This window comes from Astatotilapia calliptera, chromosome 7 (assembly GCF_964374335.1).
Source record: "Astatotilapia calliptera chromosome 7, fAstCal68.1, whole genome shotgun sequence".
In the NCBI taxonomy this organism is placed as follows: domain Eukaryota; kingdom Metazoa; phylum Chordata; class Actinopteri; order Cichliformes; family Cichlidae; genus Astatotilapia; species Astatotilapia calliptera.
In genome coordinates, this window is record NC_137428.1 from 35055161 (window position 1) to 35081334 (window position 26174).

The following is a 26174-nucleotide window of genomic DNA, read 5'->3' on the forward strand; positions in this document are numbered from 1 at the left end:
ATCAAGTGAGGGGAGTACCATCAGTGTTTACAGCCTGTCATGCTGACACAAACATGAGGCTCTAGCCATGATGTTCTTTTACACAGAGGAAACAGTTGCTGGGTGTGGTTCAGTGGAAAGGAAAATGTCCCTACATGAAACTGCTCACAACAAACTATGGAGATATTTTTGAGAACTAGGTCATGATTTCTGCAAAGAGAGATTGCTGGAGAATTTTTTCTTTTTCCTTTTGGGAGTGGGGGGGGGGGGCAAGCACAAGACAACTGGTATTAATTTCCAGTATACTGTGTAGGGGGGAGATTTCTCTAATAGCTCAGTCACACTAGAATAAAAATAGGACATTCGGTGATCGACAGCAGCTGCAGCAACCAATTTGTTCCCAACAAACTGTGCAACACCCTCAACCGCTAGATGACCACTGTTGATCACACGGCAATTGTACAGGTCGCCTGGTTTGAGGTAACCTGTCTTCAAGCAACTGTGATCACATACTGACAGCAGACTGACTGCATATTATTGCTTTTTATCACCATGAATCAAAGGTATTTGGAAGATGGCAACTCACTGTAAGTGGCTGCAGACCTGGTTCTTGTCTTCAGAGCAACAAGGTTCATTCTGCATGGTCACAATATTTGTTTTTTTCATGCTGCATTCTCCAACCACTGTTTTCCCCAGTGTGACACAAATGATACCTAACTTTGTTATCTTTGCAAAATATTAACTTAACTTCTTTTAAATAAAACATTTATTGAAAATTGCTTGTACTGTAAATTTGAGAAGTGATTAAATCCTTAAAAAATCCAGTTTAGGGAATGTTTTTTGTAATTTCATTACAAATTGAGTATTGTATATATGTGTTTCTAAATTCATGCAGACAGAGAGAAATATATATTTTTCAAAGTGGTTATTAGTTTCAGCCTCATGAGGAAATCATCTTTAAGTTGCAGTCCAACTGAGCCAAAATAAAGACTTGAGGTGTGGCTGTACCCTTGAGCCATTAACTCCTTGTGCGCCAACTCGTCCTGTGGCACCTGGTGCACCCTGTGACACACAGAGACACACACATACATGATTGCAGGTACATCTGGAATTTGCACAGACAGACTAATAATTAATCACTGAATATCCGCCTGCTTACCGGTGGCCCTGGCAGACCTGGGAGGCCATCCAGTCCACTCTCCCCCTGGTAATAAGCACAAAACAGCATGAATAACAGACAAAGAATAAAACCTTTTAATACATTTAAGAATAGAGAAAAAAACAGGCATCAACACTTGCCCCTAATTTGGCTTTAAGTAATATGAAACCTTTAATTATAGAAAAACATAAACAAAAGAAAATCTGTTTTAGTACAAATTCCATCTGTTTTGCTTGGCATAACTACTGTGCACTTGTAGTTTGGCACTTGTAGTTTAATCCTTTCAATGAACAGATCACCACAATAAATAGCAGCAATAAGTCGCAAAAATAGGATAACCCAAAAAAAGACAAAAAAAATAATGCAGGTATTGGTATCTTCATTTATGACAGTGCAATGCACAAACTAAAAACAGGACTATTTGCTTTTAAGGCTCTAAGAACTAGAGTCAGACAGCGGCTCACTCACATCAGGCCCAGGGGGTCCCTCTGGCCCAGCGCCACCTCGGATTCCCTGAGGCCCCTGCAGAAAAGATTAAAGATGTCAGCTTAATAGCAGTATACCATTAAAGTACATGGGGAAGAGTGTATACAAAGAGAGGATTAATGATACTAAAGCTTAGTCAGAGACTCCATTTTCTCGCCAGGCAGAATCAAAGTAAAATCACTGATAGACCAACGAGTAAAGCGAGTAAAGTGAATGCCTCATTGTTTGAAACTGAAAGTTCAAAGGGGGCCTGAATTAGAGATTAAGATTACAGAGCGCATGCCCAATTTTAACAAAGTTTTTTGATCATTTTATTTTTCACTAGTTGGGTGTAATAAGAAATCTATTGGATAAGAACTGTCATACTTTTACATTTTTAATTTTGAATGTATGCGCTGGCATCTTGTCCAGTTGACTACAGAGTATGAGCTGCTTTGTAAAAGAGATAAAGGGAAAACTGCTCCTGGCTCATGATCCACCCTTTTTTCTTTAAAGGAGTTATAAATATCATGTAAAAAAAACAACAACTGAAATTTCTAGTTTTTTGCACATATAAAGCAAACCATAAAAGACACTCACGCGGGGTCCAACAGGGCCTTGTGGACCAGGTAAACCAGTTCCACCCTACACAAGGAGAGAAATTTGAAAACAGATATCTTTATATCCACATAACCCACAAAGCATTATGACCACTGTCTAATATACTTGGTCCAAACAAAATGGCTTCAACTAAACAAAAAACATGGACTCTGCAAGACCTCTAGGTGGTATCTAGCACAGGAAAACCCAACATCCTGCCACTGGATTATTGTCTACCCCTCCTCTGACCACTATTGACAGCACTGTTGATCCAGAGCAATCCATAAACCCAGTGTGCAATCTTTACAAAAAGTAATTCTAATTATATATTTAAGATTAATCAAAAAATAAATACAATTAATCAAAGAGTACCTTCTTGCCAGGTTCACCAATTTCACCTCTTGGACCTCTGGGGCCAGTAAGACCCTGGAGACATTAGCAAAGAACACATCCATCATTTCAATATTTTTTTCTATATGCATGAACATCAATTAATTTCACATAGTTGACATGTTTCAAAATAAATGTTTTCCCCTTTGAGCAGAAGGTGCTTAAAAAAAACTCATTAAATGTGGATTAAAAGTATAAGAATTGAGAATTTGAGCTTCTTCTGTTAACACTTAAAAACACTGACCTGTGAAAACATTTCTAAAAAAGAAGCCATCACTGCCACTGACACGGAAACATAATAAGCTTCAATTATCTGAACTACAGCGACAGCAAATCTTAACTAAAGCTAAAAGGTGACAGTAAGACTGCACAGAGTCTAAACATGTTCCTGCCAATACATACACATCATTTCACAGCAGTAAATCAAATGTTTAAACAACACACAGATTGTGCTCCATCAAAAATGTCTGTGCTGTTTTATTACTCACCTCATCACCTTTTTCCCCTTTAGGTCCTCGCTCCCCCCTGTATCCCCACGGGCCCTGAAGGTTTCAACAGAAAACACTCAACATACACTAGTTTACCATCTGTGTCACACTCACCCATATCTCTGCGTGTTGTTTAACAGTTAACATAAATAGAATATGCCCACCTGTGATCCAGGAACACCAGGTGACCCCGGCTGACCATCTTCCCCATTGTCCCCATCTCGCCCTGCAGTCCCAGATCGTCCTGGAGGGCCACGAGGACCACGATCCCCCTGTCAGACAGCATAAATCAGACACTTAATGCTCATACAGCAGCTTGCTGGTGGACAGTTTTGATATTTTACTTCTGATATGGTTGTCTTGTTACTTCAAGACAACTATCAAACCTGACAATGTAAAAGATACAAATACGTAATCAAATAAACTGGAACTGCAGCGAGTAAAATCCATGGAGCGCAGAGATTCACAGTGGGAAAGATATTATAAATTATCAGTGTGGACTGTGAAGACACTGGCTCTCCAACTAAGAGCAGCAATTCATCACAAAGACAAGGTATTGCCTATATGGCAACACACTGTCTAGAAGATTGTGCTGTGCAAGAACTCAGGTGGGAAACGATTCACAGTGAATGGCTAAACCACCTGTGCTGGCACTGAATAACACTGCATCTGGGATGAAGAATTCTTTTACCAGGTAGGTTTTGTAATGATTTAAATGACAACTGGGTTTTACGAGAGTTGAATTAATTATTGTTTTATACTGTGACCTGCTATTATGCGTTTCCACCAGAGCCAATTTAGCTGTTATGAGCAAGAAGGTCTTAGTTCACTGAAAGTTTCTGTGCTACTTACAAATGCACTATATAAACTTTGCCTGCAGAGGGTCAAAGAGCTGTTAAGTAACCTTAATTAACTGATTTATTCTACAAAAGATCATAAAATACTGTAAAATGACCACAACTACATTTCCCAGAGCCCAGGCTGATGTTTACAACTGCTGTCTGTGTGCTGTTCGCTGTCTGTTTAACGGTCCAAAACCTCAAATATATTCAGTTTACAACAAAAAGCCACAAATTTACAAATGACCTAAGCTGGTATCGTCAAAAAGAAACAAATACGTTCAATCCAGCCCACCAGACGGGTTTGCGAACGGAGGCCTTTCTTTTGGAGTTTCCACTCAAATATAAACCAGGAAACTGCATTCCTGTATATGCTGGTTATGAATCATCTTAAGAAAAAGTAATCATTTAACCTTATCCAGGGATCTCAGTTATCTGTGTTTTCCCCCCTCTTACTCAAAAAAGTAATTAACCAATTAATGTACAACAATCACATGGGGTGGTTAAGCTAAGGAGTCGTGCTGAGTCTATATGTCAGCTGAAATACAGCAAAAGGCAACTTTGACAGGTTGCCAGTTCATCACAGAGCTAACACAGAGGACACACAACACACAACCACACTCTCTCACATCTGCATCTATGGCTACTTTGGAATCGCCAATTAACTTAACATACATGTTTTGATTGTGGGTGGAAACCTGAGTAACAGCAGGACACCCACACAGCCACAGGGAGAACATGCAAACTCTGCACAGCAAACTTTGGCTGTGAGGCAATGCTAACCACTGCAATAGTGTGCCACACTAGTCAAGTCAGCGTAATAATGGATAAACATCCAGAATCTCAGCCTACAGATTCAACATGGTCATACTTACAAAAACATACAATGTGTGAATGGCTCCAAAGACAAAACCTACATTTTTATTCAGCTTTACAGGGTTAGACTGATGGACATGCTGCTCTCTCATGAAGAGAGAGGTATTTTATATTGCTGGTTTATGCAAGACACTTAGGCATGTGACTATTTTTATTTTGTATTACAGTTAATTTTTGTTACACATTCACTGGATTGAAAAAAAAGAGCCAACATTCAGGAGGGGAGAGAGTGTGGGAGGAGAAATGCATGAGGCCACATGCTCAACCAGTGAGCTATACTGGGACGCCTGAACCAGATAACTTTAAATCCCATGTCCAACTTTTGACTTGAAAACTTGACTTCATGAGCATTACCGACTCCCTGTTTAGTTTAGTACAGCTTTCCTTTTGTTTAGGTTTAAAACACTGGGAGGCGATTCTATCTTGAGTCACCTCATAGCCAGTGATTTTAGAGACACAGTCTTTTATATAAGTTCGACCTTTATTACATTCAGAGTTCATTCAGAACAAATGGACCCAAAGTGTGTCAACAAAGGATCCCCCACATCATTACACCATGACCAGCCTCTTGAACAGTACTAATATAGTATTGTTTAAGTACTATGTTAATAGTACCTGAACTAATATAGTAATAATACTATTTGAAAAAGATTATTATGCAAAACAGGGACTTTTAATCCATTTACATTTCATCAGTTACTCTGTGTTCTTTTGCTCTAATAGGATTTTACAAAGAGCCTTTATTTGTGATTTTTTCTAATGTCAATAACACATTTGAATTTCCCATGATTGATGCTGACACACCCCAGCATTGCTTACAGTGCTGATGTATGATTATTTTTGCACAAACAGCAAGGTGCTTTGTCAGCGTAGGCTACACAGTCACTCAGACAAACAAACACAAACAGTAGATCAATATTCTCTGCCACATGGGTCCAAACATTTCAGCCAGCGAAGGTGACTGAGTGTTTCCAACAATCCCAAACCACACTGTTTCTCATCACCCAGCTGAGACCTCACACAATAGATGGCCCTGGCTTTCAGTTTCCATACAGTCAGAGCCCACTTCCAGGACTCATGTTTATGTATTTTGAGACGGTTTTTGAGATGGATGTAAGATTTGCCTCTACCTTAAAAAGCCATTCACACAAACAAAGTCAGAGTTTTTTAGATTTAATAAAACCAGGCAATAAGCGACAAATAACGAGGTCCCACTGAGATAATGTGAAACTTATGACATAACACAATAGAAAACTTGATTAACTATGGTTCAGCGTAATCAAATTTACTCACAGAAAATATGCAATGTCTTAATTTTGCAGTTAAAAAAAGTTTTTTCTCTAAATATGAGAATGGTTACATCATAGGGAGTTTCATGCACACGGGGTTTCCAAACACCCACTCCCTTTAACCGCACTCACTCTGCTCAACCAGCTATGTGACGCTTAATTCAAATTAGCACTTAATCGTCCACAGTGGACTTGCTCAATACCCAACATTGGCTGGTTCGCTTTGATGAACCACCCAATGTTTACAGCGACACCAAATGTGTCAGCTTTTACTAAAAATGGGTGTGTAACTTTTGTGATTTAATGATGGCAAAGTGGACACAAATTAGAGATATTCATCACATTCATGACTAAAACCAAATAATAAAATTAAACATGTAAAGAGGATGTTTCAGGACAGGCTTCATGTATTAATATGTGTCAGCTCATTGCATTTGGTATTACACTTACTGCTGGAATTCCATCCATCCATCTATCTCAAGTTATTTTCTACACGTTGACTTTGGCATACTAAATCAAATTTGTGGCCTTACAGCAGATTTTTTTATTGATACCAAACTTGCTGAAATTTCTGGAGCAGGAAATGCTGGGTTGTTTGCTTACCATCTCTCCTGGCATCCCTGGTCTTCCTCGCTCCCCAGGTTCACCAGGTGGCCCCTGTGAAAGAAAATCACTAAATCACATGGGAACATGTTTGTAACATGCACTAATATACTGCTAAAAAGAACTCATCTCTAACCTGTCTGCCAGGCCTGCCCATTTCTCCAGGTGGTCCTGCGGGGCCTTCTCTACTCTGCAAGCTCAGAGAAGAAACCCGCCTCAGATTCACAGAAACAAACGAAACACAGAACAGCTTTTAGAAGAGCGTACTTACAGGCCAACCTGCAGCAAGCAACTGGTAGAAACTGGTTTGCTGCGAGAAAAATGGAAACACACATTAAGTAACAAATAGTGACCACAGCAGGTTGTCCACATATAGTAGTTCAAAGCACACACAGTAACAAATCGCCTTCACAAACCACTAACAGACTTTTATTTCTGTCATCTTTTTTCAATAACTGACTTGAAGCTCCCCATCATGCTGGCATACTATATGCGTGTGTGTATAAGTACGTGCCTTATACAACACACAGCTGCGTCCAATGGAAACAGATTAAACAGATGAGGACAGATCATCAACTTGCATGCATGATAACCGAAGGGTTAAAGATTTCACATATAGTCTGGAAATCTGGGTTTAAGTAACATCGAAGATCATTTCAAGTCCTATGTGTCCTTTAGGTGACTCACAATAAATTATATGAGGGCAAAGGAGAGAGGAACATATAAAAACAACTTCTTTGAGGTGTTCTGTACTTGGTGCCTTGATGTTTAATGGAAGGCCAAGAAAGCAGTTGATAAACCAACAACAGGTTTCCTCTTGGGGGTCTTTCTGTGTGGAGTTTGCACTTTCTTCCAGTAGGTACTCTGGTTTGCACCCATGGTCTGAATGCATGCATGTCAGAGTAACCTATGATTCTAAACTTGCTATAAGTGTGAATCTAAGAGTCTGTAGATGTCTGTGTTAGCCCTGTGGTGTCCTGGTAATCTGCTCAGGATGTACCCTGCCACTGGCCCTGCACTTTGCAATATCGGTGGAGCAGGCTAAGCTTAAGTATTATATAGCAGAACATTTTACCTGGAATGCAGCCCATTCCTCAGCAGTGTTCCTCCACAGGTAGAGGGTTGGTAAACCTGGCGGTCCAGGAGGTCCCCTCTCCCCCTTTTTTCCTTGTCTTCCTTCAGGGCCTGTCTTACCCTGTTTGTGAAAGATAAATCAATTTATGTGGTAAATAATATATTAGTTCTTGTTTTATTTAAAAGAGTACTGAACTTTGGCATAAATAACCTTAATGGGAGTTAGCAGAAGTCCACTGTGGACGATTAAGTAAAACATGTCTTGGATTGAAACTGAGGTTTAAATATTAGATACCATCTGAGATATTATTTCAGAAGCAGCTTTAACCTAACATATCATCATGACTTACTAGGTTATAAACAAGCTTCGGTTACCTTATCACCTTTAAACCCAGGGAGGCCCGGCTCACCAGGACAACCCTGTGGAAACATTAACTCTCAATAAATGAAAAAGACAAAAGCAATGAGGATAAATCAGCTGTCACGACACAAAACAGTATTTATCACCAACTTTAACAAGCCACAGATACGTGACAGTTTATCCCTGACATTTAAGACTTTTCTACTACTTTGTAGAAGCAAAAAAGTTGACCTGATAATACTCGATCCTTGTAAAACCTCACAGCTTGTGGCACATTGAGGACCAAAAGGTATTTATTTTACAAGAGCTCCCTCCCTACACCTACAACAATAAAACACTTTAAGATAGGCGTATCAGGTTATACTGTTCAGTAACGCTGTTGTAAATTGATAGGAACTGTGTGTGGCTTCTTTGGTGCTTCCTGTAGGATCTGGAAAAATTCAAAAATTTGGTAAATCTTGATGAATCTTTCAGGATTACTCTGCCTATGTTATGGATTCTGACCAAGTCTGAACACTAATTTACAGAAAGTTTGTTTAAGTCTGTCCTGAATCTTACTATAATGCTCGCTGTGTAGCTCTGTTACCTAACGCCTCCTTGACACATTAATTAATCTAGATGAAACTCACTATACAAACTGCCTAGGGTCCAGGATTATCAACAACCACATAGATTTTGGGCATTAGTTTTACAACACTGAAATCCCTACAAATCCTCAAATGTGAGTCCAGACTTTTTGACAACATAAAGCTTGCAATGCAAATTGATGGAAGGAAGACGGTGTAATCACTTTTGAAAAGTTTGAATATAATAAGTTAACTCATCTTTAGATTGACATTAGTGAGAGCTACCGTATGTGGTTATCAGGCAATTGATGTGAGTCAAGAAAAATTATCATCAGAGGTTTACATAGGTGTTGATTAGATTTTGGATTTGACAGCCTTTTGAGTCATTTTGATAAATCATGTAAATACCTTTATCAATTAATTTTTGCAGCCAGGTACTTTCCTGAAACATGCTTTTTTCTACTTTGAGATAGGATTCAAGATGATCAAGAAGAACCTGTTGTGCCACGTATGTGGACAGAAAAGCCAACAGGACATTTTCCCTCATGTTCGGCTGGGTCTAATCACATTAATCGTGCTGAGTTATTCTGTGGATTTTATGGCAGCGTGACTCCAGACGTAACCAGATGTGATGTCTGCTTTTGGTTCTGTCTACCCTGCAGTCACAGTTAAGACCCACTTCTTAAACCAGGTAAGTGTTCCAACTAGACAGTATGACCTGACTTTACTCCTCCCGACCAATCAGATTGGAAGCCAAAGGGTAATCCTGTCATATTGGGTAATGCTATGACAAACGGCTGAGACTCCCTAAGCGCGAGCGCTCCCATCACAGCAACAAAGACATGTGGATCAGCGCATGTTTGAAGGGTGTAACCACCCCTAATCAGATTCATATGGCAGCTGATGGAGAACAGCGCTTGTAAGCTGTAAAAGCAAACAGTCGTTATACTCTTTTCATTCACAAAGATTTTTTTTTCATCTCATCCAACAATGGACCGATATTATACATCCAATTTACTTTTAAACAAACAGGAAGGCCTTTGCTTTGATAAGCAAAATGAACAAGTTGAATAAACTCTGCCAAAAATTCTCACTGAGATATGGACATGAGAGAGAGCAAACTACAACAGATCATACAATAGAATTAAAACGGGTTTTAAAGAGCAATGAGAAGACCAAAAGGCCACTTACTTCCAGCCCAGGCGGACCCATTCGGCCAGGTGGGCCTCTCTGAAGCCGGTACATTTTGCCATCTGAGCCCAAAACCAGGTTTCCATCTCTAGACACAATGGCTACAGTTGCAGGGCGGCCTTTTTCTGGTAGTCTGCCTTTGTGCTCACGTCTACGATCAAACTGTATGGAAGTCTGCGTGGTGCGGGAGCTCCCCTTAACATCAGGTAAAGGTGAAATAGTTGTGGTCTCTTTGCTAGAATCTGTGGCGGATCTGGGATCTGAAGGAATCTTAGGAGGTGCAGGAAAACCTAGCGAGGGTTTCTTAGGAGAACCTCCAATGTCCAGGTCTATTATATCATCTGAAGGCTTTCCAGGAAACAGCGATGAAGTCCTCCCATTAGAATCTTTCTTCTTCTCTGTGGTAATGTTTTCCTCCATGTTTTTAGATGATAGTTCAGGTTTCCCTTTCTGGCTTCCCTTAGGTCCATTTCTGGAAGGTTTTAACCGTGGGTTCACTTGTCTGCCATTTTGGAAGATCGTATCCAACAAGTCAGTGTCCTCATCCACCAAAAGGACACCCCCACGACCTACTGAACCTTTCCGATTGGGTCTAGAAGGGACCGTCCCATCGCCTCGTGAACTTTCTCGATGCAGGAACGCATTCTGTCAAGAAAGAAAACAAGAATTGGGGCTCACATTCCATCTTTTAGACATCAAAGCAGGGTTTTTTTGGTTTGTAGCACTGTTTGATGTCAGCACTTGTATGAATCTTTCATTGTTTGGTTCTGCATTATTGTGGTGGAATGTTTGATGAGCTTTAAAAATACTAAGATAAAAATCAGCCTGGTGCAGTTTGAAATGTCCTTACTACCATTACCATCAGTCAATAGAAACGAGAACAATAGCACACTGACAGTAGAGACCCTGTTGATGAGAGAAACCAATGTCATGACAAGTGGACAAAAGCAAAACACACCATATAATCATTGTCAAATCAAAAGCTCTTTCTGAAAGCTGTCTGAAAAAAACAACAACACACTTTTTAAATGAACAAAAATTTATTATGTAATAAAGAAATGTTGGTGTTGGGATGGTTTTAAATCTAAATGACAAAAACCCACATTTCCCCTACTACAGGCCTCTACCCACAGAAAAAAACACTTTACTGACATCTGGCATTATTTCATTTTATCTGCCTTCAAGTTAGTTAGTTACTTTTAACCCATCTGGCAAATAAAAATGCACACCACCACAACTGATAATGGCATTTATTTTCTAAATAGTTAAATACGCTGTCTCTAATTAACATTTCAGCGGGTTACACTGAGATCCTAATTGAACCCAAAACTATTAAGAACTTCTCTTTTCGGCACTTAACCTTTCCAAAGTGCCCCAGTCTCTGCTCTTTGACCGTTACTGTAGGTCAGCCATCACATTTCTTACAGCATGGTTGGGATACCATTGCTGTTGTAAATAATGACAATAAAGATCTCCTCACCTAAACTATAAAAAGGAACATTTCTGCTCAAATTCCACGGCTTTACCTACTGCGACTTCTGCTATCCTCCAGCTGATACTCAGGTTAAAGCACGTCTATCTCTAGTTGGATCTTCGTCTTAGGTTTAACATCAATCTTGACAAGACTGAGTAGTGCCTTTATATTTACAGCAGCTGTCTTTGCAGACTGTACTGTAAGAAATTTTACTTCAGTACAGACTCTAGACTGGAGCAACATAGGCTCCCTCTGTGTCAAACTCTGTTTTACACCTCCCCACAACAGTTTATACAGTTTAGAGCTTTAATCGACTGCTCTTTATTCTGTAATCGTTCATACTGTAAATCAGCTTTGCCAGCTGTCAAAATGTGAACTTATACATAGGCACGCACGCACACACACAACAAAACAGAGCAAAATGCTGGGCCCTAGGGAATGGAGAATAGTGAGAGAGGCCTTTCAGGGGAAAGGGACCACAGGGCTATAAATTTTGTTTGATGACCGTAATGGGCTGAAATGGAGAGCACAAAAGCGGAGCTAAGAGGCATATGGGAAGCAGAAGGACAGGAAGAGCAAAAGGAGGCGGGGGTTTACACATTGTGCAAAGGTCTAACACAAGATACAATTCAATAATCTCTCAGAATAGACGGCTTTCTACGCCAGGTCTATGTAACCGAATCGTTTATAGGAACTGGTCATCTGGAGATACGCAGACGTCTTGATCCTGGTACACGCACAATGTCACAAATCATGCTAAATAAACATTTTAACCAGTGAAGTCACATTGTAATTTTTTTAGTAACAATTCCAGTATCTTTTGGCACATAAGTGAAACTAGGTTTTGTGTTTGGACCATTAACCTGTGCCTTTTTTCAGCAGAAAAGGCACAGTGAGCAGAGAAGGCAACAGTTCATAACCCTTCCACGATATCTGAGAACTAAATAAAAGTTTCCATGGGACGTAAACAGAGCTATAGGAAAATGAGAGCAACAAATATTAGGAATACAAATGCACTGGAAAGATTGCAGATATGAGTATATAGATAGGCTCTGTTTTCTTGTTGGTTATAGTTGTTTATCAAGGAAAAAATCAATTCAGCATGCTCAATGACATGCCCAAACATCCAGAAACATGTCAAATAAGTTAAACATGGCTTTCATTCATCTGAAACAACAGGCCAACAATTAGCCTTGTGCAATGGGGCCAGTCAGCCGGGCCAGCAAAGGCCCGAGATAGGCAAGAGCCAAAGCCAGTGCCCCGAATGGAAACAAAAGCTCTTTCTCTTTTTCTCTTATCCCCGGCCACATTCAGTCAAACAGGCCCAGCTGATAACGTGACACTGGATCTCCTCTGGTCAACATCGTCTCCTCCACTTACCTCCCTTTCAGTCAGAGAGACTTCCTTATGAGCCAGCGCAGGTCATACTTAGTTGGAATACCATTATACATCTGCCAGTCAGCCAGGTGCTGATAGTTGTCAGTGACTACAAGCCTTTAGGATATATTGAATGTTATATGTTGTATTTTATATATTCCAATCTGTTACACATGTACACAAAATAAACTCAAAAATAAAAATCTACTGCTACAGGCAGCACGGTGGCACGGTGGTTAGCACTGTTGCCGCACAGCAAGAAGGTCCTGAGTTCAATTCCACCATCAGGCCGGGGTCTTTCTGTGTGGAGTTTGCATGTTCTCCCCGTGTCTGCGTGGGTTCCCTCCGGGTACTCCGGCTTCCTCCCACCGTCCAAAGACATGCAGCTTGTGGGGATAGGTTAATTGATTAATCCAAATTGCCACTAGGTGTGAATGTGCGAGTCAATGTGAGTGCGAATGGTTGTCTGTCCCTGTGTGTTGGCCCTGCGACAGACTGGCGACCTGTCCAGGGTGTACCCCGCCTCTCGCCCTATGACAGCTGGGATTGGCTCCAGCGCCCCCCGCGACCCTGAAAAGGATAAGCGGTAGCGAATGGATGGATGGATAAAAATATACTGTCATTGTGCAAAAAAGAAAAATAAATTCCAAAACATCTTATTTCTCTAAACTGAACACACATATGAAGCATGGGTATATCCTCCAGGTCTAAAAAATAAAGCCAACTAATGTCTTAAAATAAAATATTATAAAATAAATCTAATGGCTACCAAGGAGCAACTTTTAGCTGGAAAAAAGTCCACATGTACAGTACAAAGACGTATTGCTTAATTTATTACTTCAGTAAACACTTTTCTGATGTTTTTATTAACTCAGTTGCAAGTTTCCAATCTAATTTTATATAAAATGACATTCATTTTGTAAATGATTTTCCCCTTTAGAGTAAAATAGAAAATAAAACAGGCATGCTTTACAGCACTGACAAGTACAGTCATATCTGGTCTTAAAAAAGGACACACACGGCCAAGATGCTGAAGCTCAAGGCTTCAGAACTGATCTTCACAAACAAACAGGTGACGTCATGGTGGCTACATCAATCGCTTAGATACGGTCTATGAATCAAACAAAATATTTCTGCTGGAGATAATATCCAGAGTAGCAAATATGAACATGCAATCCTGTCTAAAAGAAAGTTTTCAAGGACACTTGACTAGCTGATTATCAGCCGATGAGACCGCCTCTGTGGAAGTAGATGTTTTGGCACTTTTGCTCCTGATCTGGAGCATTCAGGTGTTTCTTAAGACATTGCCACAGTCTTCTCAGGGGCAGCAGTCTCAGCAAATTCACCCCAAATTCAGGCTGTGCAATGCTTGGAGAAACTGCAAAAAAAATCTCACAAAAACTCTACAGGCCTCAGTTAGCATGTTAATTGTTAATGAAAGTACCTTTTGAAAAAGACTAAACAAGTAGGGCTTTTTTTGGAAGGGTTGCAAACACAAAGCTTCATCTTTCTAACAAGAAAGTGGAGCCAAGCTTAGGTTTGCAAAGTTGCATCTCAATAAATCCCAAGACTTCTGGAAAAATGCCTTTTACAATGATGAGACAAAACAAGATGTCTTACCATTTTTGGCAAAAACAAACCACCCATACCAAATGTCAAGCACGGTGGTGGAGGAGTGATGATTGGGAATGCTCTGCAACCAAAGAATGGGACAGCTTGTCCCATTCTTTGGGTCACCGAGTCAATCGGGAACTTCTTTCTATACCAAAGTATTATAGGGTCAAATGTGAGGTCTGTCTCATAACTACAGCTTGGTCCAAACTGAGTCATGCGACAGGACAATGATCCCAAACACACCCGAAAATCTAAAACAGAATAGGCCCAGCAAAGTCCAAACCCCATCCTTATTGAAAAACTGTGGTGGGACCTTAAGAGGGCTGTGCATAAATGAATGCCCACAATAAACTGAAACCAGAATTCCTTGTGACTATATCTATCCATCCGAAGAATCCTCAAGAGGTACTACTCAGTCCTGTTTGAGCAGCATTTGCTAAGAACCAAAGTGCACAGCTGTTTTTCTTAAACTGAAATCATATTTTTGCAGCCAGTGTATTAAGGATTTATGTATTCAGAGGAAACCTTTGAACTTGGAGATGAGTGCGACAAAGAGGATAACGAAGTCAAAGTGATAATGTACTGAAACACTGTCGGTTTGTCTAATTCTAAGGAATGTTTTGACAATAAAATATATCATGAAGTATGTTGCAGTCACACTGTTTATGGTTTAACAGTGGTGCTCACCACATTATACCATGTTTTTTTTTAATCATATTTAGAGAGCAAAAAGTTGAGTAACTGTGGGTCAGGGGCCCACACTTGTACTTCTCTAACCTACACATCAGTATTGGACCTGTGTGAATGTTAGACACGGAGAATGAAGCTAATGGATTGTGTTTATCAACAGGTCTTCTCTACACTCTGTAACGGTCCTAGAGTATCATCAGGATAATGTTAAATGTGTTAAATGTGAAAAACAACTGAAATTCAAGTTTAAACTCTTCTCAGTCTAAGGTCACACCAAGGCTTCCATGAGTCATCTTTAAAACAGCAGTTTTAAAGATGATCTACAGAGCAGACGTTGCATAGCATGTGTCTGTGTAGTTATCCTGTCAAACAAAACTCTAATAATCCCAGCAAGTAACTCTATGAGCCTTTAAATCATGAGCCAAGATGATGTTTACACTCGATATCTCTCTAAAGGTTCTGTAGTAGCAGGCTCGAGCAAGCAAGCATGTTCAAAGTGTGTGTGTTTATGCGTGTGTGTGTGTGTTTGCTTTTTAATCCTAACAAGACTTCTCGAGTTGAAGGAACGGTGCAGCAACGGCACAGCCTGAGACTTGGCTGACTTTAAGTGACTGGGGAAATCCATGATTTTGTTTTATTATTATAATCCATATAATTTGTTGTTTTGGGGCTAATAATAGCAAATATTTTGAATAAAGATGAAAATTTTAGAAAACTAGTTTATCTTCTTTAATCTAAGTATGCCTGTTTAGACTGGACTCACACATTTGCACTGCAAACACAATGAAAATTGTAAGTAAAGGTACATGGACTGACTTATTAGTTACAATGAAACGTCATCTAGCAACACTTTGCTGCAGGGAGGAATCATGGCAAAGTTAAGTTTGGAAATTTTGCATATAATGATGTCAAGAAATTTCAAAAGACTTGGTCAAGAGAACAAAGCTTTTGTCACATATATGAGGTTTTATTAAGACTGCAAAGAGACAGTACCATGCAAAAAGCATGATGGATTCAGCCAGTATTGGTTTTAAAAAGATGAGCCAATTAACTGACAGGAAATGTGCCAAATGTCTTAAAGGCAACATCATTTGCATTCATACAAACACTTGACTAATAGATCCAGGTATTAAGGGCATAACTATGCTTCTCCATTTGCTTTTCCAACCTTCAAGGCTGGAAGGCAACTACTGGCCAGACTTGCAGGGACTTGAATCTAACCTAATCCATCATATTGTCTTACTATCATCTTAGTTAAAATACCATTGCATGGTAATGCTGTTGGAATGACTTCCAGAATGACATCAGTTCTATTAAAACAAAGCAGGAGAATTTTTCATCCACTAAAATTTCATCCACTTAAAAAAAATAAAATAAAAATCTCAATTTAACTTATGTGTCACTCTTACACACAGTAAATAAAAGTTATGGCAGGTGTTCACAGGGCATAATTAATGGCTATCTACACAAAGCTCAAGTCTCAGGAGGCATAAGGAGCTGACAGTAATAAGAAATCTATGGGGGCCTCACAGCCTGACAAAGATGCTGCAGGCTAGAGTGCTATTATCAACACACATGTGCACGCACACACAGACAATGAAGACTTGCTCCTACAAAGGCTAATCAAATGGCAAGGTCCATAAATCTCGCTAAGACACAGGTATGCAGACAAGACATAAGGCGAGGCAGGCACTACAGTGTGTGTGTGTGTGTGTGTGTGTGTGTGTGTGTGTGTGTGTGTGTGTGTGTGTGTGTGTGTGTGTGTGTCATGTGCACACAAGTCAGAGTGTGACTTCACTGCAGCTCAGCAGGTCAAGTGCGTGGCATTAACGGTGTCACGTTCAGGGATTTTAGAACCAGCGGGACCACCCATGTTAGAAATGGTACATTTAGTTGTGATCAAAGCATCCACCAGTTCAACAGTGGTGGTCTGGGAATGTACAATAAGATCATAAAGAATTATGGAGAAGAGGAGAAATACCTAAACTTTTCTTGCACAATAAAACTGCTCTCCAGCCTACTAAGTACTGGTAGCTGGATTTGCCAGATGACCAGAAATGCTCTCTCATGGAGGCCAACACAGACACTAGCCCTTGTGAATAACTCTCACATCCACAACAATATAAAAACAGATAATAAAATAATAAAATAACCAACAGAACATTTCTAAATGGGCAATGACTGTCACTAATGTTCCCATGAATCATAGTTTTCACAAAAAATGGTGCATTGATGTTCAAATTTTCCTTTGTTTTTAAGTAGTTTGAACCCTCCACAGAGAGTTAGCCAGGCAAACCATAAACCATGCAGGGGTACATCTGTCTAATGCAATGTTCTGAATCCAAGAAAGTGACCAAGGGGTCTATCTTTTCTACTAAATGTTCTCATCATTAATGCAAATTGTTTCCGTTACATATGAAAGATCCCTGATTTGAGACCAGGAGAAGAGGCTGAAGGGTCACCGGAAAGTGTATTCCACGTGCTGTTCACAAGCCTGGATAAATGTGAGAAATGAGAATCTCACTATACTGTTTAGTGTTACTAAAAAAAAATTCAAGCGTGTTTAAGCATAAGACAAATAATTAAAGAGTTAAGGTTTTAGAAGGTTGCTTTTATGAGCATCTTTAGGGTATTTATAAGTTGAAAATCACATCAGTTGCAACCTTGAATTAATTAGAACCAAAAGCATCCTCAGCCAAATTAAAAGCACCTCCACACTGAGTGCACTTCACTCCTGTCCAGAGTCTTTGCATCAGAACAGAAAACTCCAAAGAAAAGGTTAAAATCAGTACATGTATGAGCCGTAGTAGGGAGTACCTTTCCATCCCGTCGTCTTTGACCTTGTACATGCAACCCCAATAAATCCAGCAATAGGCATCCCAGGAGCAAGTACCAGCCAACATGGTAGAGCATGACTGCAGGAGACACTGCGGGTCTGTCTCCACTTGAGCTCAGCTCCAATTGTACACAAAGGCAGACCTCTGCACAGAAGGCTGATCCAGCTCCCAGGAGACACACCCACACACCTACTGGGTACACACTCACCACCCAACCATACAGGTTATATAAATAATACATCTAATCTGGCTCATGAAGAGACTAGCACAGCCAATTAACCCTCAGGGTGGCCTGGGTAACTAGTAGTGACCGTAACAACTGCAATATAGGTCCAATTTGAATGTTGAACTCTTGTGAATAATAAATATGTTCTATTCTCTCACCCACAAAATTTCAGAGCAGGCGACGGCTGTTCTAAACTTATTAAATCCACAACATCCAAATTGCCAGCTCTTAACTAACCAAGACTGAGGTTGTGAGTGAACTTCTGATCGCAGCAAGCTATTGGCACTAAACTCAAACCGCAACATCACGGGCAACTAAAAATCTGCTTGAATGAATGCAGTGACTGCTTGTTCCAACCGAGCAGAGCGCGATGAAGGAAAACAGGGATAAGGAAGATGTGAGGGAATCCCCACTGCTTTTGCACATGGTTAGAGGCATGCACAATAAAATGTGGTGGAATTAGGGGAGGGGAAGCCACAGTTCCCAGATTCAGTGAAATAACCACAGCTGAGAGAACTTGTGAGGGGAAATATTCATTGTGGATTCTCTGAGGTTGGCTTGATTTACATTTATTGTGTCGATGCAGAGAGGAGACCCCGTCTGCATTAAAGTAAAAAACAGCAGGGCACCTCAGTGTCACCGGAAGCATTACTTCATGTCTATTAGGACCAAAAGGCGAGGTGGTCTAGGACAAACAGCGATATAAATAAACAAGAGCAGGGGGAGGTTGATTCAGGGTGAACAGAACCTCTGTGGATGCTTTTGAACTGCGCGGCAGATGTGCAGGCTAGGGGGTAAATCAGTGATCTCTTTTTAATTTTAAACTACTTCCCGGCACATCTTCTTCCTCACTACATAATGGCTTCCAGAGGTCTCTTGTGTCTGCACTGAAAACGCAATTTTTATTGAACTTTAACAGCTGGGACTTGAATCACAGGTATTTCTGCCCTCATGAAAGCTAATGCGCTGATGTAGCACTCGTATAACAAGTTTTCATCACCTAGCATGTAACCATTTATCATCACAGCCTAGATGCCCTGTTCTAAATTACAGATGCGGAGTGGAAAATTATCAGTACGAGCATGTCGGGGCTTCTCGTGTGGAGAAAACGGTTCTGCGCTGCTTAGCGACACAGGGAAAGAAGTGGCTACGGAAACATTTCTTCAATCCTCTGTTTCCATCTCCTCCCTCACTTTCATCCAAGCATCTCTGCTTCCTTTTGTTCTTCACGGTTTGACTTGTCTGTAATTATTTTATATTGGAAACAGTTATAAACCACGCTACGCAGATGAAAAATTATTGCTGGATGTATGCTGACGTGCATAACAGAAAAGCTTGACAGCATGCAGGGCCATCGAGCTGACATAAAAACAAAGAAATATCAATCAGATACACAAAGCATGCTCCCTCATCCTCGCTCTCTAATTAGGCAATATTTGAAAATAGCAAATGTTGCATGCCCTTCACTGAGCCTTTGATGTATCAACAGAAAACAACAGAAAAGCATGCCTTTAGCGCCAAAATCGATCCCACCAGATGATTGTTTTAATATGAATCTAATATGAATATTATGTTGTCTTGAGGAAAATAACTTTTTATCTGTTCCAACATATTTGAACTGCAGTGTATCAACAGTTTGGTTGAAGAGACCTCAGTCTTGGAGAGCTTGGAAAGATCTCAAAGTGTTTTGTGAAACAGATTTTATTGACCTTTTGAAGATGGTGTCATGGTCCTGGGTCGTGCGACCCAGTGTTTTGTGTTTAGTCTATTTTGATGTTTATTGATTGTTTAGGTTCTTTAAGGTAGTCCAGTCCTTTTGTAGTTATGTTACCCTTGTATCAAGCCTCCCTTGCCCTTCGTGTGTTTATGTCTGTGTGTCTTGTGTTGTCAAGTTCATGCTGTCGCGTCTGTCACCTCCCCCTGTACTACGTCTCCCCGGTTCATGTCCCATGTTTCCTGTTTTACTTTGAAGGCCTGCATTCACTGTCAGTGTATTCAGTTTCACTCCTCCTGTCCTGTCGTTAAGTTCATGTATATCAGCTGCGTTCCCATGTGTGGCCACTTCCCCTGATCATCCCTCATGTGTATTTAGTCTCTGTGTTTCTTACAGTCTGTGTCGCGTCGTCTGTGTTCCCACCCTCCATGTTTCCATGCCCGGTCTGTTGTATTCTAAGTCATAGCCTTACCTTAGTTCATTCCCAGTTTAGGTTTCTGTTTAGTTATTGCTTTTGAGCTGCCCTTATTCTTGTTTGTTTCTCTTGCGTTACCAGCCACAATAAAAGGCTCGCTTTTGTTTAAAGTTTACTCCCGTGTCACTCGTGTCTGCACCTGAGTCCTCCACGCACTCTCCACACGGTCTGTCACAGCGGACCGTGACAGTACGACGCGACCATGTCGGACTCAGCGGACATTTCAGAGGAGGTAGGGGAGGAGCTGAACCGGCTCTGCCGCATTATGGATCACATCATCGGATGCGCGGATCCAAGTGTGGTTTCCACGGGATTGGCGGCCGTGGACGCCGTTTTGTTGCGGGAGCCACGGTTGCGACAGCTCCCCCACCTCGTCGAGGCGTTTGACTCCCTGGGCCCCCTTAGGGAGGAGCTTCGTGCCCGTGCGCTGGCCCAGAGGGTCCTGAATGCCGCCTCAGCACCCACACCTCCGTCCCGTGGACGGGTGTCATCGCCGCTGCCTCATGAGCCAGAGGCTGTGAGAGGTGGAACGCTGAGGTCCACTTCCACTCAGCCATCGCCTCACCGTGGATCGGCTTCCTCGTTTCCGCCACAGTCAAGCTGCACTGACCAGCACACGGAGGCGATGGAGGCCATAGATTTTGGTGACGATGAGCGTCAGCAGGTGTTGCGGGCTTATCGGGAGGAGGAGCTCCGTTGGAAGCCTTGGCTCATTCCCGAGGAGGAGCTCCCACCTATCGCCCTGCTTCAGACCGGCCGCTCACCGTCACCCCCTCGCAAGGACTTCACGTCTCCGGCCGCTTGTCTGGCGAGGATGTGGGCTGAGGAGGAAGACTCGATCCCAACAGTTAACGCTGCCGCGCTCGCGGCCGCTCCGAGGAGGAAGCGGCGTCGGCGTCGCTCTACACGGCACTCAGAGGTTAGTGATAACGTTCTGTTGCCACTGAATGTAGTGGATGGATGTAGTGAGGGCGAGGGCTTTGGAAAGACAATTAAGGTCTCGGAGATGGAGACACAATTTACCTGTACTGTTAACTCTGTCACCCCCCCATGCACCTCATCACGGTCTGTTTTCTCGGGGGCCAGTGAAGAAGCTGCCTTTTCCATGCCTCTGACTGCTAATGTTGAAGGTGTTAATCCTGTGCCCACGTTGTGTTTTGACAACAAAGCTAAACTTTCTGGTGTTGGGCACGCTATTCTTGGGGAAGACGCACTGCCATCACCGAACTGTGAAACCGACACTGCCAAACCGACCATAGACTCTTCAGTCCTGAGAATTAAACCAAGTGATGTACTGTTAAACCCTGGTATTACGTATGAGCAGGATGAGGGGGACATTAGCGAAAAAGGATGTACTAATGATTCTGCACACCCAGAACCTCCATCTTCCACTGAGAGGGCTTCTTTTAAGACCGCTAGGGCATTTGGGGCCTTATTTAAGACCGTGTCTCAGCCCCTGCTGTCTGTTAACCGCAAATCAAGTGAGAAAGCTTCTGATCTGACCAGTAGTAAGACTGTATTGCCTTTGGCTAGCACCCCCCTTTCCGAGTCAGTTTTCCTTGTTCCCGAGTCAAATAACAAATGTTCTGTTTATATAACTAGACCAGCGAAAGAAGAAATGTCCAGTGTTGATCATAAAAATGTCTGTTATGATCCTGTGCTGATCGGTCCCCATGTTCCTCACTCTGCTGATGGTTTGACCAGAGGGAGTGCTTTGGAGCCCGACATCAGCGACTGCTTTTCTACACCAGTCCATCGGGCCGGGACGATTATTATGGGTCTGCCAGGTTCCCCTATGTCTGTGAATGACATTGCAATTTCCGTTAATATAACACTGAAGGATTGTTTAAGTTATGCTCCCGCATTATCCAATGACAAGGCTGAATTTCATGTTTCAAAGGCTGTCGGGGGGGAGCGCCATGCTAGCCATTACAACCCAGCTAGCCCTTTAACTGCACCCCTGGGCCAGGACCTTTTGACAGCAGTTAATGAACTGGCCGATCTAAAGACAATTCAGCCGGATGGCTCAGAGCCAGTCCACTATGTTTTCTGTGCAAAGCCAGGTCCATGTGCATTCCACTCACTAGCCTTCCACAGCCGATTAGTGTGTGTGGCTGAACCCCCCCTTAACTCAGTCTCGCCTACGGGGGGCTTAGACTCCAATAAGCGTAGTTATTTCCTATGTGACTGCCAAATTATTATGTTAAAATCATCTGCACATAGTCCTGGTTGTTTTATGTGGGTTCATGAATCATGTCTTGGCCTTAAGAATCATGCTTCCTGGGACAGTATAACTATCACTTGTGTCACTGAGCCAACTTATTTCAGGTCTGAAATGTTGTTTGAATCATGCTCCAAGACAGAAGATGTGTTTAGCTCCCCAAGAAGGGCAACTAAGGACAATTTGGACTATGTTAAGGGCTTAGAGACTTTAAGGTCTTTGTCTGTTGTTGCTCCTCTGCTTGCACCTGACAAAGTCAATATCTGGAACTTTGTGCTCACTCCCAGGGTGGCTGTGGCGTTGCCTGACCTCTCACCTGCGTCTGATCTCCAGGTAGAGGCAGGGGTCACCCAGCCAGCACCTGAGCTAGTTCTCACCACTGGGGTCAGGGCAGCCGTAGGTCAGCCATATCCTGCATCTGCACCTCAGGTGGGAATGGCTGCCGTCCGGTTTGTTCCTACACCCAGGTTGGTTCCCAAGGTTATGCCAGTCAGTACACAGCTGAGCTCCGCACCCAGCCTAGGCACTCGGGTGGGAGCGGTTGACGCTCTGCAGGCGCCTGCACCAACTGATGCTTCCATTATAGGCCCCAGGGTCTCATCACCGCCGCAATGGCCTCATGCCTCGTCCGCTGGAGGGCCCGAGGAGCCCGTCCAGCCTCACGCCACGTCAGCTGGAGGGCCCGAGGAGCCTGTTCAGCCTCATGCTTCGTCAGCTGGAGGGCCCGAGGAGCCCGTTCAGCCTCATGCTTCGTCAGCTGGAGGGCCCGAGGAGCCCATCCGGCCTCATGCCTCGTCAGCTGGAGGGCCCGAGGAGCCCATCCGGCCTCATGCCTCGTCAGCTGGAGGGCCCGAGGAGCCCGTCCGGCCTCATGCCTCGTCAGCTGGAGGGCCCGAGGAGCCCGTTCGGCCTCACGCCACGTCAGCTGGAGGGCCCGAGCCGCCCGTCCAGCACCATGCCACGTCTGCTAGGGGGCCCGAGCCGCCCATCCAGCCACCTTCTGCTTCTGCTACGCCTGGTCCAGCCTCTGCCTCAGCTCCTGCTTCGCCATCGCCTGGTCCGGCTCCGTCGCCTGTGGCTGCCACGCCACCGCCTGGTCCTGCCTCGACTGGTCCTGTGCCCACCGGGCCTCGGCCAGTACGCCTGACACTGGAGGGCCACCACTGCCTTCCGCGCGGCCGGCCCCCTGAGCTGTTCCGCTGTCCCCTTCACCGCCGCCGTTGCCTTCCGCACGGCTGGCCTCCTGACCGGCTCTGTCACCTGTGGCGCCCGCTTGGTCGGCCCCCCGACCGTATGACCCTTGAACTCTTGTGCCCGCGGGCTCCGGGTCGGCCTCCCGAACTGCACCGCCACTGCCTCTCACATGGACGGCCTCCTGATGGGAGATGGCGTGGCCTGTTGGGTTGCCAACCCCCGGGTCGGCCGCCTGAACTCATAAACTGTGGGCTGGTATGTTGCCGCCCTCCGGGCCGACCCCCTGAATTATGTCTGGACTATGTCACGTGCTCCAGTGTTTTCTGTTGGCTGTTTTTTTTTTTTCTTGTTCTGGTCCCTCCGGTGGTCTGTTTCTTTTGGTTTGGGGCTGTCTGGAGCCAGCCCTTGGTGGGGGGGTGGTGTCATGGTCCTGGGTCGTGCGACCCAGTGTTTTGTGTTTAGTCTATTTTGATGTTTATTGATTGTTTAGGTTCTTTAAGGTAGTCCAGTCCTTTTGTAGTTATGTTACCCTTGTATCAAGCCTCCCTTGCCCTTCGTGTGTTTATGTCTGTGTGTCTTGTATTGTCAAGTTCATGCTGTCGCGTCGGTTCATGTCCCATGTTTCCTGTTTTACTTTGAAGGCCTGCATTCACTGTCAGTGTATTCAGTTTCACTCCTCCTGTCCTGTCGTTAAGTTCATGTATATCAGCTGCGTTCCCATGTGTGGCCACTTCCCCTGATCATCCCTCATGTGTATTTAGTCTCTGTGTTTCTTACAGTCTGTGTCGCGTCGTCTGTGTTCCCACCCTCCATGTTTCCATGCCCGGTCTGTTGTATTCTAAGTCATAGCCTTACCTTAGTTCATTCCCAGTTTAGGTTTCTGTTTAGTTATTGCTTTTGAGCTGCCCTTATTCTTGTTTGTTTCTCTTGCGTTACCAGCCACAATAAAAGGCTCGCTTTTGTTTAAAGTTTACTCCCGTGTCACTCGTGTCTGCACCTGAGTCCTCCACGCACTCTCCACACGGTCTGTCACAGCGGACCGTGACAGATATGGCTCCAAGTAAATCCTAATGAAGCGATAACTTAACACAAGGGTGAAAAAAAGAGGGAAGCTACCATGTGAACAGTATTGGTTGAAACCTCCGAGGAGTTTCTCAGAGTGTCTCAGATGGCTGCTTGTAACTGGCTTAAATGTGAATTCCATAAACTCCTTGGTTAAAATGCCTACCTATCATTTCAAAAGAAGATTTAAATTAATGCATTATTAGGAGCTTGGCTACTTTACATGACACATACATGCCAAAAGCAACAGCAGACTAGCAGACTGCCAGTTTTGCATCTGCTATTTTTAATGAATAAACTGGAGCTCCTAACCATCCTCCTGCTCTAAGGGCCAATTATATCCTCATTAATGTAATTATCTGACAAACATCACAGCTAGTTTTGTGGTTAATTGTGCTAACAGCCTGTGAAAAAGAAGTTTTGCTGAGTAGATTTCTAGTATTTTTTTAACATGTTACTTAGCACTTATTAACAGGTATCTGCCTCATGCGGGATGCATCTGCTGGTTTGCATATTCAGTTTTCTATGCAACCTTGCTAATGCTAACTGGTAACTTAAAACATGTTTTATTTTTGCTGTTTTCATGATTGTGATTGGTGGCATATGCCAAAACTGATTCCACCCTTTGTAGCGCAGCTTACTTTGTCATGTTTCTCGGGATTTTTGCAACCTGATGCGCAGCCAGCGTGGGCAGGTTGAAGATACAAGCCTATGAGTGCAGGTATTACTGTAACATCTGTCAAGATTTCCTTTCTATTTCAGCTTGTTTTACTCCCAAGTGGCAACATGTATCACTCAGCAGGAGATTGCAATAGGTTGAGGGCACCCCAGCCACCAGTGCAAATGGTGACCGGCTGTGGCGAGGTCACAGTTGACATGTGACACAACTAATATCTAGAACCATTTTAAGTGCATCTATTAGGGTGAAGATGATAAAGGAACGTGAAGTATTCTTGCATGAGAAGATGTTGACTTTCACAATAATGCGATAAGCATGAGAACCAGTGGTTCTCAGGTGTTTTCTGCAAGGAAACACTTCCAGAGAGGTGAAAAAAGTTAATGCAACTGCATGACAGAATCAGCAACAGAATCGCTTTCAAATTCCAAAAATATAAATTCAGTTTAGTTATACTGTATTGTATTTTCCCTTCTGACTGAAGCCTGACTGGCAGCAGCTTTACACCCCACCAGCCACTAAAGAGGCCTCTAGGATGGAAGAGATCAATGATAATTTCCAAACTTTCTGTCCATACAAGTGCACAAACACACACTACAATAGCAATAACCTCCTTAATCACTGAAGAAGTATCTCATGTCCTTATAGGGTTGAATCCAGGCTAACCTGACCATCTTACAGTCTCTTCAGACCAGCTGGATGACCTGGTCTTAGCATTTGTCTTCAGCCAAAGG

General features: G+C 42.8%; 1 protein-coding gene across 2 annotated transcripts in view; it reads right to left on the minus strand.

Moving 5' to 3' along the window:
• LOC113026024 (uncharacterized) overlaps positions 1-26174 on the minus strand; it is a 122703-nt gene that overhangs the window by 47807 nt on the left and 48722 nt on the right. The window contains exons 1-14 of one of the 2 annotated variants that reach the window (XM_080304472.1): positions 17853-17980; positions 9881-10525; positions 8138-8182; positions 7764-7883; positions 6960-6998; positions 6825-6878; positions 6689-6742; positions 3246-3353; positions 3082-3135; positions 2576-2629; positions 2204-2248; positions 1607-1660; positions 1139-1183; positions 988-1041 (exon numbers count right to left, since the gene is read on the minus strand). In XM_080304472.1, the coding sequence (XP_080160598.1) occupies positions 988-1041; positions 1139-1183; positions 1607-1660; positions 2204-2248; positions 2576-2629; positions 3082-3135; positions 3246-3353; positions 6689-6742; positions 6825-6878; positions 6960-6998; positions 7764-7883; positions 8138-8182; positions 9881-10525; positions 17853-17948 (1467 nt within the window). In that variant the 5' untranslated portion in view covers positions 17949-17980. Of the gene's footprint in view, positions 1-987; positions 1042-1138; positions 1184-1606; positions 1661-2203; positions 2249-2575; positions 2630-3081; positions 3136-3245; positions 3354-6688; positions 6743-6824; positions 6879-6959; positions 6999-7763; positions 7884-8137; positions 8183-9880; positions 10526-17852; positions 17981-26174 lie in introns of those variants that run through there. The other variant, XM_026174418.2, reaches the window with a different exon arrangement.